At 41.2% G+C, this 16,002-nt stretch overlaps 1 protein-coding gene across 1 annotated transcript in view; it reads right to left on the bottom strand.

The window, feature by feature from the left end:
* Nucleotides 1–16,002, bottom strand: part of thsd7aa (thrombospondin, type I, domain containing 7Aa) — a 201,387-nt gene that overhangs the window by 64,058 nt on the left and 121,327 nt on the right. Inside the window, exons 8-11 of the mRNA XM_056399169.1 lie at nucleotides 10,804–11,044; nucleotides 8,921–9,036; nucleotides 7,503–7,635; nucleotides 4,140–4,243 (exon numbers count right to left, since the gene is read on the bottom strand). Coding sequence (XP_056255144.1) covers nucleotides 4,140–4,243; nucleotides 7,503–7,635; nucleotides 8,921–9,036; nucleotides 10,804–11,044 — 594 coding nt within the window. The remainder of the gene's footprint in view (nucleotides 1–4,139; nucleotides 4,244–7,502; nucleotides 7,636–8,920; nucleotides 9,037–10,803; nucleotides 11,045–16,002) is intronic.

The following is a 16,002-nucleotide window of genomic DNA, read 5'->3' as shown; positions in this document are numbered from 1 at the left end:
ACACAAACTCAACGTCAATATGTACAACAGCATTGTGCCAAAACTTTCATTCTGTGCACCACACACACACCAGAGAACTGCGCAAAATCAGCTGATCGCAACATTCTGTACTGTGAGACCTTTAATAGCTCCGTGTTCAAGCTGTGGTAGCTTTATTTACAAAAAGGTGGAGCAAAAAACATGGCTGTGCTGAAGGAGTTGTGTGAAGAGAATAGGGTCGCTTTTGTGAAACTGGATAAGTTTTATAATATCAGATGGTCTGCATGGAGGTATAAGACACTGTTAAAAATTTCAAGACTATTGCCAGTCATTAAAATGCAACTGGCCACGATTGATAACAGTGACTTCCAGCATATCTGCAGAGAATGTGTTTTCTGGCCAACATGCTCAACAATGGCAACATTTTAAAGACCACATCTATTAGGTTTCAGAAGGAAAAGCTGACCATTGGAGAATGTAAGGATGAACTCATGGTGGCCATTGGACAGTTCACACTTCTGCTTGATGGTGAAGACCACTACAGAACATACACTGTTTCTAATGTTGATGCCGACAGGGACAAGACAAACTTACTCAGGGGGTTAATTGAAGAGTCTGAAATCAGGTATGACTCCCTCAGGTCATGTGATCATTTATTAGAATTTGATCCTTCAACTTGGCCTCAAGAAATGCAAGACCTCCACTGTTTGGGCAACACAACAATTTGGACCATTCTTCAGAAATATGAGGCCAGCTTGCAGCTTGACAGCGACAGCACTTTGAGAGAATGGATGTGCTTAAAGCAAGCAGGAAAACGCTTGGCAGCCCCCTCTGTGTATGACTTGGTCCAAATAATAAATACAAGCAATCCAGATGCTTACTCCAACATCAATCAATGTGGTTAAACTGTCTCTTACACTGCCTTTGAGCAGTGCAGCCTGTGAAAGGGGATTCTCACATCTCAACATAAGAAAAACCAAGTACAGATCTCATCTGTCACCTGCTCGTCTCTCAGCCCTGATGCACATTGACCTCTCAAAGAAGACAACAGAGACATTTGACAAAGCCAGCAGTTGACCTGAGGATGGAGACAGCTAATTGGAGGCTCATGCAGGGACAGGGAGGTGCATCTGCAGCATCTTCATCATCTACCATGCAGGAAGCTGAAGTAGAGGACTGTGAGGGAGACACCGAGAAGGACAGCGAGGAAGACTGCACTTATTATGACCTCACTACTGTAGCATACATACCTGGCCTGGCATCAGTCACAAGCCATTAAGGAAGTTCATTGCAAGGACATGCAGAGTTACGGACCCACAATTGACACTTTGCGACTCTTCCCACCATCAAACTATCAAATTGATAGGAAACAGAGACAAAGGACCCCTCTTCCACAAACAGACCATGCTTTTAGCATGTCCGAGAGACACAGAACCAGACCAAAGGTCAAAGGGTCAGCTCCAGAGGATTAACCAATGGACACCAGACAACTGGAGAATATAGGCAAAATCTCCAGATTGTAACAATAAGACTTTGTCTAATGATATTTGATTGTTTCTTATATAGGACAAGTAACAACAAAAGGACTGACTAACACTAAGGTCTGAATCCTGGCCTGTCTGTGCCATGCATGAACACACACACCAACCTCCCTTCCTCTGTCCCTCTCTAGATAAGAGTCATAAACTACAACCCACATTCCAATCCTGGGTAGTGACCAGCAGAACTCTCTTCACAGACACAGATCTAAGGAAGAATGTAAAATTAAATATCTAGCTGTTCTGTAACTCATGGTGGAAGACGGATGTGCGAGTTTATAAGTAAATTCTAGAATTAAATTATTCCAAAGTTCAGTGGAAAATTACCCTCTTCTCCAAGTGGAAACACAGGAGATGACGGGTGACGCCCCTGAAACATGCGCCAGCCCCCAGGGGATAAAACAGTCGTGATCAAGTCACACATGGTCACAAAGTCAGAGAAGTGCAGAAAAGCCTGAAAGCTGAGAAGAGGTCAGATGTCAGTTCAGAAAAGTCAGAGAAACCCTGATGACAAAACAGATGCGAGAAACAAAGCTAAAACCTAGAGGCTGAAAAGCTGAAGCTAGAAAACGATGCAGAAACTAGAAGCTGAGATCTTTGCTCAAAGCCCGGCTCTGTAGTCATGTAAACTCTTAGCTCTAAGCTGCTCGCCACAAACTCATGGCTCTTAGTCATTTTTGCACTTTTTGCGTCTTTAATTTTTCTTTGCCAGAAGCTCCAAGTAACGTCATTTTTGCCTACATGCACAATCTTTTATTTTTATAAGCCAAGTCAAGACCAACTGAACCAAAACAACAGAAGTGCCTCAGAGTAATTTTGTAACTTTTAATCATCATCAAGTTTTCCTTTTTGAAGATTTTGACAACTTTAGAGTCATCTGGTCAACGCTAGTCTCCTCTAAAGTTATCCAGCCAAAGTGAAGAGCATTAGAGTTTATTTCCACCAGAGCTGAACCGCTGAGACACCGGCAGAATCCATCATCGTGATAACGGGACACGGCCTCCAGGAGAATCCACCTAGATCACGCGTCTCTGAGGTTACTACGGCAACCACAGCCACCTGGGCTCCAGCCGAGGGTCTTCAACTCACAGTAGGCCGGTACTAACACTCTGCTCTTGACTGGGTTGATGTCGAAATATAGCAATATTTAATCATCAAACCTAATTCGTAGATGTAGTATCATTAGCTGTATAGCCATAACATATTCTCTCCCACCATTGCCAACTCATCACTCTGCTCATTTCCTTATTATTTTCATCTTTATGATTATTACACCTTGCATTTACTCTGTAGATAGTACTTTAGTTAATAAACTCCTTTATTTACACCCAGCTGTTGTCCTGTTGTATTCTTTTGACGTAGAGACTGGAGATCCATTGAATCCAGAAGTCATGGCTTCCGATATGAGATTGATAAATTTTGCAATGAAGTAATTCATTGTTGTCCTCCTAGAGGACTGGTGCCTCATTTCAACGAGTAAATTCTAAAATATGGTGTTAACGCTACACTACGTATGAGGTGAGTACCAAACACCATCTCCTGGTACTCACCTGAGTAAGTCACTGAAAAAGTTATGTGCACCCCTGTTTATATAGCACATTTCATACAAAAAGGCAATTCAAAGTGCTTTACATAAAAATATTTAAAAGAATAGAGCAAATAAAAAAAAATTATTAGTATAAGACTATAAACAATAAAAAAAAACACACACACAAACAAAGAGTCACAGTGTGTTAATTAAAAGTATAGGTGAATATGATATAGAGTCTTTGGCCTGTTAGAGTTGAGTTGGGGCACATTTGAGATCCTCCATAAATTTATTCCAGCTGTGTGGAATGAGTTGATGCAGCTTCATCCTGTTTTGTAGTAATCCTAGGAACACTAAGCAGAATGGTCCCTGATGATCCTGAGGGGTCATAGTGTGGAAGCAAGTCGGAGATGTACTTAGGGCCTAAACCATATAGTGATTTGTCGACAAGTAAAAGACACTGGTAGCTAATGCAGAGATGTGAGAACGTATAATATGTTCAGCTGTCTTGGTCTGTATTAGAACTCCAGCAGCAGCGTTCTGAATAAGCTGTAGCTGCCTCAGGCCTGCAAAAAGACTACAGTAGTCAAACGTACTGGAAATTAAAGCATGAATAAGTTTCACTAGCTCTGGTTTTAACATGTATCCTCTAATTATTGCTATATTATCAAGATGATATTAGGCTGTTTAAATTTAAAATCAGAGTCAATGAAAACACAAAGATTTCTGACCTGGTGTTTAGGCTTCAAAGAAAGGGAATCAAGATGCGCACCAACATTCAACCTTCCTTCTTTAGCACCAAAGACATTTATCTGAGTTTTGACTTTGTTTAGTTGGGGGAAATTTTAGCGCACCCTCTCATTAATTTGGTCAATGCACAGACACAGGGAGTCATTTGGTGCATAGTCACTTGTTGACAGAGCTATATATAACTGAGTGTCATTTAGTCCAAACCAATTTATTTAGCTAGTCCCAAAGCATTTGCAGCTGGATGAAAGTAGCATGCAGCCCCCAGTTATTAGTGAGATGTCAACTGTCTTGTTCTGGGCTCTTGCAAAGAGAGTGTGTAAGTCTGTGTGCATGGCTGTCCTCACCTCGAATCTGCAACCCCGTCCCACACTCCTCCTGAGCTCCTGGACTGTCCTGACGAACTGACCATGGAATGAGCTGGCATCGCCGCCACTTGTGAGTTTTCCAACTAAAGAAGAAGTGGAACAAGAATCAGAGGTGTCCTGCATTTAGAGAGCAAAGGGAGAGTGAAAGGTGAGTCCCTGAACTAGATAGAAAGCACAACTAAAAGTTTAAAGGTACTTTGTAAGAATGTGAAGCTATTTACATGTGTTAATCGCTTTTCTATTGCTGATGTGTGAATGCATTGTAATGTAGTCTGAAAAATGAGACCTTCCTCGACTTTCTCAGTTGGCTGTAAATTTCTGTGTGAAGGACACAGGATGAATTTTCTGGAAAATGCAAAAGATGTGACATTTATGCTCGCTCCCGAGTGCCTTGTCTCAATGCCTCTCCTGCACTCCCCTACACTCCCCATCAATGTTAGGTTTACCAGAACTGTATTAATTAAGTGGTGGAAAATAATTCATTGTCATAAGGAATTTTATTTTTGTCATGATTTTATTACATTTTTCTCAATGATGGTTAATTACAGTAGTAGTACTATTTTGACTGATTTTGATATTTGCTGTGGTGCTGTGTTTCACATTTAACAATTCCTTATGACAATTAATTATTTTAAACATCAGTAATTCAGTTCATGTAAACCTAATGTTGATACACACTCCTCCTTGAATGATTGCAGCCATAACTATTCAGATTCTAAGTTACTGAAAACAAAACTGTTATTTTTACTCCACATAGATCATAAACCCTTGAATATAAAAACAACTCAATTAAATCTATTGAGAAATGTAAACATTACAATGCTTTTTATCCAGAATAATGCAGCTCCTCCACAAGTATTTGTTTACAGGCCAGTCTTGCCTGTTCCAAAATGGCGATGACATTGGCGCACGATCCATCGGTCAATGTGGCATGTACGTATTTGTGTCTTTGCGGTATCTCTCTTGGGGCAAAGTTCAGGCTGTTCCACTTAAAGCTCTCCCTAGAGGCCTGGAGAACTTGTGTTTTTGTCAGGATATACAGCATTTTTTTTTGCATTTATTTTGGGGGTTTGTGTGCTTTTGTTTTTGCTTTGTTTCTGTATTTGCTGCATGTTTGCTGTTCATGTATTTGTTTTGGCTTCCTGCAGTGTGTTTTTTCATTTGCACGACATTTGTGTTGTTGTATTTGTTTTTATTTTTGTTTGTGTGTTTGAATCTGCATCGTGTCTAAATTTGCCACAGATTTCTCCTAATGGGAAGTGTTTTGGGCTGTTGTCCAAACTTCTTCCTTAAACTCCTTTTACTTTTTACACAACTATTTCTGTAATTTTTCATGTGAACTGAGTCCATGAATGTCTTCCAAAAGAGACTGTCTCCAGTGAAAATGAACTGTTTTACTTAACAGTTAATTCATTTATCATAGCAGACTAAGAAAACAAGCAAATATTTACATTTGAGAGCATGAACAAAACCGGAGCTGGTCGTTTTGATTTAAAACTAATATTTTTTTTACCAACTAATCAATTATTATTATTAATCAATCAATCATCTCCATATTAAACAATTGTCACAACCCCCTCCTCTCTATGACAGCTGGCTTTTCACTCCACCTTCCAGTGTGGCTGTTTGGAACAGCTATGAACACTTGATATCCAAGGTTGCACAAGACCAGTCCAACTAGTTCGGCTACCTCTGCTGGGGAGAATAAAAATATTATTTTTACTGAAACAGACCACAGACACACACAGACAATTGCTCTCTCCTTATCTTTCCTGACTGATTCCTCTCTAGTTGAGCATGAGGCGGGACCTGCAGCCCAATCAGGTTGCACAGGTAGTCCAGCTCCTCCGGGATGGTACATCCATACGTGCGGTCGGAAGGTTTACTGTGTCTCCCAGCACAGTCTCAAGAGCATCGAGGAGATGGCAGAAGACCAGCCATTACTCGAGGAGAACTGGACAGGGCCGTAGAAGGGCATCAACCCAGCAGCAGGACTGGTACCTGCACCTTTGTGCGAAGAGGAACAGGAAGAACACTGCCACAGCCCAAATGACCTTCAGCAGGCTACTGGTGTACATGTTTCTGACCAAACTTCTCAGAAACAGACTCCATGAGGGTGTCATGTGGGCCCGATGTCCTCTAGTGGGACCTGTGCTCACAGTCCAGCACCACGCAACTTGATTGGCATTCGCCAGAGAACACCAGAATTTGCAGAATTTTCCGCCAGTCCGCCAGTTCTCTTCACAGATAAGATCAGGTTCACACTGACCACATGTGACAGGCGTTAAAGAGTCTGGACAATCCTCAGAGCGATTGTCAGACCTTACGCTGGTGCAGTGGACCCTGGGTTCCTCCTGGTGCAGGACAATGCCCGGCCTCATGTGGCCAGAGTATGTAGGTGTGGTAGCAAAAGTCATATCTATGTATCCATGTATCTATCATATGTATCTAAATTGCAATCTAATCTTATGCATTCACGTATTTAGTAGTTTAGTACTTACTCATGTTTTGCTGTGGATGTGAGGGGTGTGAGAGGATGTGGTGACTGTTAATGTGAAAGAGGATGTGTTGACATACAATGTCAGCACAACCGGTACAAATGTTCTGGGAGAGGGGCCATAGATTGTGAAACATAGTTACTGGAAAAAGAGAGGATTTGGGGAGTAGTCACTTGCAACTATCCGCAGATATTTCATCTGTCATCCAGCACTTGTGTTCAAATAAAATATAGTCTGAACTAGCAAGACTGTCTCAATGCCTTCATCATCCAGGAACTTCTTGATGCCATTTACTGGCCCTCACGTTCCCCTGACCTTAATCCAATTGAGCACCTATGGGATGTCACATATCAATGCATCCGATGCTACCAAGTATTACCAAAGACTGTCCAGGAGCTCAGATGCCCTGATCGGGGTCTGGGAGAGGATCCCCCATGACACCATCTGCCAACTCATCAGGAGCATGCCTGACGTTGTTGGGAGTGCATACAGGCACATGGGGGCCATTCATACTAAAGAGTCACATAATGAGTTGCCATGATGAAATTCATGCAAGTTGGATCAGCCTGTGATTTCAAGTTTTTACTCAGATTTTTGGTGTTATTGTGAATACAGCCCTCAATGGGTTGAAGATTTTGGTTTCCATTGACTGTTATGTCATTTTGTTTTCAACAAATTATATAATGTACATCAGTAAAGATTTTCAACTTGAATAATTCATTCATCAAGATCCCATGTGGTATTTAAGTATTCCCTTAATTTTTTGTGTAGCAGTGTAGTCATTTACCACAATGTAACAATATAATAACATAACAATATACGTATTATAAAAAGGACCAGTTACCGATATCCTTGACAGACAGATGGAGCGTCACACTCCCTCTCCTGGGTCAGCACTTCAGGACAGTCCTGCCCCCCATTGGCTGTTAACTGGATAACAATACGTTTCCTATACTGCTTCTTCTTAGTGTTACCACCTAAAGGAAGCCACAGGAAAACACAACACATACAAAATACAAAATACAGTAGATTAAATGTTTATATCAAAGTAAAGAGAAGCTGTTGATGTGGTCATATCTTGAGTTCAAGCACATCCCATGTCTTTGAAAAGGTACTGATAAAACAGATGTAATTTGTGTGCGCTTGACTGTGTTTCAGTAAATGTTTCAACATAGAATATATGTAATGAAGCCCAGTTGGTATCCATGTTGTGCAATGCACCTATCTGCTCACACTCTGCTCAAAGTGACCACTTCAGGGAAGGCTAATGCAATCAAGTGGAATACTGATTACCATCTCCATCATCTGCTCTGTGGTATCCAATACACCTCCACAGGCAGTAAAGGTTATTGACTTTACAAGAAGTCCAGGTCTATATGTGGACTATTATGTCATATTGCAGTTCAGCAATGTCAGAGTTTTTGTGATTCATGTTGTAGGATCATTTATTAAGGACTGTGATGACTTACAGAATGTAAAGCAGCTCCATCATACTGGACAGGATTACAGAGCTTTCAGAGGGCTATAAATACAGGGATGGTATTGTCCCCTGATTGCTTGTCTATTCATGTCTTGGTAAAAAGCAAGTGTATCACAAGCCTAAAGTTGCTGTTAATGGATAATTTTTTATCAGAGCTATTGAGCAAAAAGAAAGACACGTGCATAAGCTGTACATGGATAGAAGAGAATGGAGTGATTACAGGATTTGTTCAGCAGCTTCTGAGGAGTAAATAGGCCAATATATAAAACAAAAATTCAAGAGAATGACAGCCACACAGATGTCTAACACTGAGACTGACAAGTGTTGGGAGCTCTCCTATTTCATTTGACTTGTTTGTGTGGACAATAGGTTCCAAATGAACCAACACTTTCAGCATCTCCAGCAGCTGTTTAGTGCAGCAGCAGCTGCCCCTTCTTAAGTGGCCGACAAATTTTCTGCCCTTTTATAAAAATAATACCTGTTTAATCTTTAGCATAAAAGAATAAAACAGCTGTTTCACTCGATGCCCTTCGATGCTTACCACCTCCACTAAACATTTTCTTTGGGGAAACTGAATAATTTTTTTTTTTTTTTTTTTTTTTTAAAAACACTACATTTCCACTGCATTTATTAACACGACTCAAACTTTTTGATATTCTGCTTGAGTGTGTGTATCGTATTTTATTTTCTGTCTGCTGGTGCTGAAATAATCTGTATGCTTCATCAATTGAGAACACAGTCGTACACACCCTGTGAAGCATCACTGTGTGGAGTGAAGCTACCTGCTTGACATGTTGATGGACAGGGGCTCCAGTCGCTGTATGGGGTGACAATACAGTCTCTCTTGCATGGCAGTAAGCAGGGCCTGACGGTGTCTGGGCGCAGACTCTCAGGACACCTGAAAGTACATCAGTGACATGCTCAGAATCACACCCAGAGTACTTGAAAATCTAATAAAATGTGCTGGATCTGAGCCAAAAGAACCATACTGAGTTCACTAGGTTCCCCATGCGCCTGAATTCAGTACTGGGTCCTATTGTGAGACTGTGACTGGATGTGTGTGTGTGTGTGTGTGTGTGTGTGTGTGTGTGTATTGCAGCAGTGGCTGTAAACTGACACTTCCATTCATAATGCACTGCATTAATTAGGGTTCTAACCCTGAAGGAAAAGCACCCTTTTGTTTATGCTTAACATAACTCCAAATGGTGTGTAAATGCTTCAAAAAACATATTGTCACATTTGGCCATATGGTGGCGCTATAAATGAGTCAAAATTGTAAAAAGTTTGAAAGGCTCCCCTGCTACACAGTGTCCCATTGTCTTCAAATTTACCTCTCTGCTACAGGTCAATATTCTCTACAAGAAGCTTCTGTGATGATACTGACTACCAATATGGATTTTGAGCTAATTAGCATAACATTAAAAGGTTAAAAAATAGCCTAAAAATAGGCCATAACTCATTAACCATTTGTCTGATCATCATAAAACTTGGTAAAAATCTTCAGGTTGTTATTGCAAGTAGATCTACCAAAGCATTAAGTAGCCAAAATTCGGCTGCTTCTCTCAGTGGAGCGCAGAACTGATAGAACCCGCGAATTGCTGCTTGCGGTTATAATTAGGGTTCTAACCCCAAAAGGGGTTTTTGCTCAGGTTAATGATTATTATTATTATTATAATTATTATTATTATTAGTCTTGTGCTGCGGCTAAAATTGCCATGAGCTGGAATGAGCAAGAAATGCGAAACTTGGCCAAATAATAATAACTGGAAATGATGTATAGGATGATTTGTATAGGAATGATTCCATCCCAAGCTTTTTGATCACTGTAACTGGTGAATAAAAGCTGTTTCCACTGTCGTCCCCCCCCGGGAGTGATTCAGAGGCTGACATTTCATGTTACCCCATTTTATGCTCTTTCATCTATAGAATCAACTACATTTGTAACTCAGACATAAATTTCAAATAATTTCTTAAGGCCCCCATGTTCATTTGAACATATAGATATTTTTCTTCATCACTGGAACTAAAAAAGGAAAGTGATAACATAGCATTAGTATCTTAGTATCTCCACAGAGAAACAAAGTAGCCTCATGGATAATTGGATGGATAAATCACCTCTGGCTCTGATTGGCATTGATACATGCTAATTTTCTCCCCTTTTCCTGCTGTAACATCTTTCAGAGCACAGACACTGTAGACAGACCTGTCACCTGCTGTTAAACCAGACACACTGCAGCAACAATCTCCTCTGAGAGTGAGCTGCAGCCCTGAAATAAGTTTTTAAAAACACACAATCACCAATCAAAGGGTGTCAGACGGACAGTCTGATACTTTTACAGGAGTAGCAACACTCGCTAATTTTGGTGGAAAAACGGTACAATTGTGATCAAAATAAGGATGCTATGAAAACTCCTTTTACGCGTGCTCTTCTAATACCCTGGTGGTCTCCTGGCTAGAATCTGGCCGACAAGTATACCTAATTGATTTCTACATGCCTTTAGAAACTGAGATGAGGGAAGAATTTTGCTTTCCTCCAAGACTAAGGTCAACTAATAACATCTTGAGTACCTGGCTCCAAATTGAAATAATCCTGTTTCACAGTGCAGAAAAGATGGAAAGACAACTTTCATTCACACCTAAAGTCAAGAATTATGGGGAATCTTACTTTTTGGGAGGAACCTGGCCCACATTGACCCGGATACAGATGACCTTGCGGGTTTGCATCCCCACTGAGCAGGAGGCATCGTCACCATGTGTTCGGCTCACAGATGTATTGGTGGCCGGAATGGAGGAGTCCTCTATGCACTGCCCCCACGGACTTGTTTGCCAGTGGTACACAGTGCAGGGATGGTCGTTGCAGTTCCTCACCTCCTGCAGGGCACTGATGTTGGGACAGAGAATTCCACCTGAGAAACAGTGGAATGGTACAAACCAGTGTCAATGTTTTAGCTGTACTTCAGGCAAAAAGAAAACTCTAATTGGAGCTAATACATGACGTTCAAAGTTGTGACATATGCAAAAGTTTGGGCACCTTCTACTTGTAAAACACTCAGAACGTCATTAACTCATTAGGCCTTGACTGGCTTATTAGGATTGTAAGGCAGGTCAAGCAGGAATTATCAGCTGATGACAATTTCAGAGCTGATAAGTTCTCCGATTTTTCAAACCTTGTGGTAAAACTTGACGTAGGATCTGAAAATGAAGGTAATTCATGCCTATAAACCAGGGAAGTCTAAAAGACAATTGACTTTATCTTACACCTGGCGCAAAGTGTGACACAAATGTCTTTGCTAGTTTCAGATTGACACAGTTCACATTTCCTGTCCAGTGCCCATGTTGTTTACATAGCAAATACACGAGTGCTCATCTGTGCGCCCATGGGTGTGTTGGTCTTGAAATGAGGTGTGGTCAGGCACAGTGTTGGCGCATTGCTTATATTGAGGCAGCTGAAAGTGACTGACCAACAAAAACCTGGTCTTAAATCAGTTGCTTAGTGTTTCTGTCAGCGTCTGCTCTGCCCCTCTCCTGCTCTGCTGCTCAGCCACACCCCTCATCAGCCTAACTGTTTTCACCTGCTGCTCTCACCAGCTCACCATCTCCAATCAAGCCATTGTTTTTTTCGCTCTCATGCCTGACTCTCCAGCACTTGTTCCCGGACTGCTTACCTGGTATCGACCTGACTTGCCTCCGACCTTTGCCTCACGTCTCAGCCCCGGTAAATCCACCAGCCCTCTGTCCCCGACTACAAGTATTGCCTGCCTGTTTTCTGTTCCTCGTCTGCCTGTGGCTTGTTGGCACTCAGCCCCACCAACTCCGTCTCAAGGTCCGGATCCACATCCTGCCATACTCACCTGAATCAAGTTCTCTACTGCCATCCTCAGGTTAGCTGTGTATGTGTTCTAATCTGCTGAATAAAGACTGTTTCAAGACTAAAACCTGGTTCACTTGTGCTGCTATTGGGTTCTCTCCATACCCGTTACAGTTTCACTGTTATTTTAAGGGCGCATTGTCAAGAGAGTGATATGTGCCAACATACACGGGCGCACAGAGTGCATACACTCTACCTCAGGTGGAACATTACAATGCAGCCTCAGAAGGTCGGAGCATCTTTGTGACATGATGTTTATTGTATAACGTCATGTATCATAGATGTCTCTAGCATGAGGCTCTGCAGAGAAGCATTCTTTGTTTTTTACCTGGTAAATCCACCAGTGTTTCCCAATCACCTAAATTTGTCAGTTTCATAACGAACTGAAGATTTATTCGCACTTCTCATCATATATCAAATATTTCTATTGTGATTTGTGCCGTTACATCAGTGTAGAGCTGTGAGCAGTTAAACTGCTAAACTTTAGATTACATGAGCTATAGGCTAACAAAAAAAGTCACTCCTTCCCTCCCCCACACACCAGGTGGTCTCAGTGGCCATTTTGAGTATTTCTTTGTTTACCGCCATCTTGTGTAGTCTTCCTTGTTCAGGCCATGTGGTCACAGTGACCATTTTGAATCGTCAATCTTGCCTTTGTCAACACAAAGTCCCCCTGTGTTACCCATTCAAGTTAACCGTGCATCTGTTTCTGTTCAAGATCCCTGTGTTCCTCGTGCTTCTGGTTCCTGTTCATGTTCCCTGTGTTCCTCGTGCTTCTGGTTCCTGTTCATGTTCCCTGTGTTCCTCGTGCTTCTGGTTCCTGTTCAAGATCCCTGTGTTCCTCGTGCTTCTGGTTCCTGTTCATGTTCCCTGTGTTCCTCATGCTTCTGGTTCCTGTTCATGTTCCCTGTGTTCCTCGTGCTTCTGGTTCCTGTTCATGTTCCCTGTGTTCCTCGTGCTTCTGGTTTCCGTTCATGTTCCTTGTCTTTTTGTAATTAAAAAATATCTCCTTTTCCACCTACTCCCTTGTGTTTGGTCTGCATTTGGGTCCAGCCCTACCTTAAACTGTGACAGGAACACAGGGAACTCAAACAGATACAGAAGCATTGGTAACTTGAACAGCGAACACAGGGGACAATAACAGACAAACTGACAGAGACAAATGGGAGCACAGAGACTAAATAGACACAAGGGAGGCAAGGGTGATAGAACACAGGTGAAATACATTAGGCCGGGGCAGACAATCAATTAGGAGGGAAACAGGACAAAGATAGGAAGTAAACACATCATGACACACAAGGAAAATAACTAAAAAATAAACCAGGAAATGACAATGACAAGAGTCCAAACAAAATCTCAAACATTGGATTCCATAAGGCCAGTCATTTCTGGTCTGGAGCTCAAAAACACACCAATATTGCTGCACTGGCTAATTAAACTGTTAACTGATAAATATTTACATGCTATCAATTAAACTCAGCATGTATCGGAAATATGCAAAGATCAAGTGGCTGAAAATGAGCTATGTCACTTTTGCTGTCCTGTAAACAATTCTTCACCAGTATTCATCATATTTTTAACACGTCAGGGAAGCAATTAAAAAACATGGTTAGCCAAACTGGACTTTTGTCAAAACCATAAAAAGATACAGAACAGACAGAAGAAAACAACAATAAACTGAATAGTGTGTCATTCCAGTAGTCATTCCAAGTAGAGTATCTAAAAAGGAGGATCTTTCACAATTGGAAGCCATGTCGTGTATGCCGTTAAATGCAGCGAAGAATGCACAGACCTGTACGTTGGGGAAACAGAACAACCACTTCACAAGTGCATCGTACAACACAGGAGAGCAAACTCCACAGGTCAGGACTCAGCAGTCCACCTGCATCATTTGAGGACAGCAATGTGCACATTATGGCCAGAAAGGACCATTGACTGTAAATAAAGATGGACGTAGCCCCTATACTTCTGAAGAGCAGTTTTGTAGCTCAAAGTGGGCGGTTCCACCATCGGCATCTTGCCAGTACCTGACTCTGCCGAACTCCCAGCTAATCCAAAAATTGTCAAAGAGGTGTGACACGTGTTGAGCTGAGGCTTCAGTGCATGCTGGTTTGTGGCAGGCAAACAGTCACCTACCTGTCACTCAAAGAGGCCATGCCTTCAATTATGCAAAACTTTAATTCTTAATAAAATTTAAATGCGCCATGTACAGTTGTCATGAAATAGGAAATAAGCTGTAGAGACCAAACCTTTTTTTGTACCAGGCTGTAAACATGTTTATTTCTGCTGTAAAGTTGGGCATCTTAACATGGGAGTTCATGGGGATTGATTCGCTTTTGGAGCAAGCCTCAAGGGGCCATTCAAAGAAGTGTAGTTGGTACTTTTTGGTACTTTAATTAAAGAAGCCTTTTGGATGAGATTAAACATCTTCAAGAACCTCAAGCAAGTCCAGTTGCCTTCATAAAGCTCTTACAGACACCATGACCTGGATGACTGAGAATCTTCATACTAAACTAAGCTAACTGCTCCTTATTTCAGCTCTAACCCAAACATACTGCATGACAGTTTAATAGCAGAACAAAAGGTTGTAGCAGTTACTTTATTGTTTACCTTCATTTTAAATTCCACATTAGTGGTCTAGAATGGTGGGTTACTGGAAATAATTTAGCCTGCCTGTGTTTGTGCTGCCCCATGAAAAGATTAACAGATTTGTCACCACTTTGTATCCCATCAGCTAAACTGATAATTAAAACAGTATCTTAACTGATACGAATGATGGTCAAAGCTATTAAACTAAGACCTTTGACAAAGGTTTTGTGAAAGCCACATTAACTACAGCCTCAATAACACAGCTATGCATGCAATAAAACATTTCCTGGTTTTCACTGAGTAAAGTTCAGATTGTGACTGTGACATTTTCCTACTGTGATGACTGAATGTAGCTTTGAGCGTAGCTTTTGATCGAAATCTTTATACGGGGAGTTCTCTCCGCTTTAATCCTCTCTACTCTGATGGCCAGTAATGATGTCTCACAATGCGGTCCGGAAGTCAGACATCAAGAACAGTAAGCAGGATAGCAGGGGTGTAAAGGATACAATTCTAATCTGCTGCCAAGCTTGATGTTAACTATCTGTGCCATCTCCCCTTTTTCCCCATAACGAGGTGTGGTGAGAATGGGTCACTTCTCACAGTGTGATAGCCCGGGGTGCTAGGCTTTAACCCAGAGGCAGTTACTTCAGCATAATTCCAGCATGATTTAGATATCCGCTACTGACCTTTTGAAACATTTAATGCTACAGAATATTCAGTACTACTAGTAGTGTGTAAGAGCTTTTTTTCTATTCTAAAACCAAAGGGATATTGCTGGGCCAGCAGATCGGCAGAAGAGATTACATCACGATAGCTACATTTCTATTTCCCACATGTTAAACATAAGGAGACTACACACTACATCAGCAAAAAACACTTGCTGTCCTCTAACAACATCAAATATGAATGTACCGAATATTGGATGCACCAACGACAGCAGGGAAGGACCTTGAACAGAAGTAAATGCAAAATTCTTGTGAATTTTTAAAAGGTGAAAACATATTGTATCTCATATTAAATCACTGTTTTGGTCTAGTGATAATTCTGCAGTTTGTTTTCCTTTCCTTGTTTTTCTACCAGTCACTTCTTACCCTTCATCACAGTAACCCATGCCACAACTTTTGCAGTCGCTGTAGAGCAACACACAGAATAAATCATTTCACTTTGACATTTTACTTGCATTATATAAGCAGAAGAAGCAAATGAGATATGCAGTAAAAACTGTGAGTTTAAGATTTGCACTACCAGCACCACTGTGGTAATATATGGTATGATAATATATGGTAGGTTTATGAAGGCAGATACTGATTATTGTGGATATCTCATGGTTAGGGTTAATATCTTAGGTCCTATCAGGTAACACTGACTGAATGATTCCTAAGTAATGCAATGTTTGATACGAGTCCC

This window comes from Seriola aureovittata, chromosome 16, assembly GCF_021018895.1.
Source record: "Seriola aureovittata isolate HTS-2021-v1 ecotype China chromosome 16, ASM2101889v1, whole genome shotgun sequence".
NCBI lineage: Eukaryota > Metazoa > Chordata > Actinopteri > Carangiformes > Carangidae > Seriola > Seriola aureovittata.
This window is presented reverse-complemented; position numbering and strand designations above follow the sequence as displayed.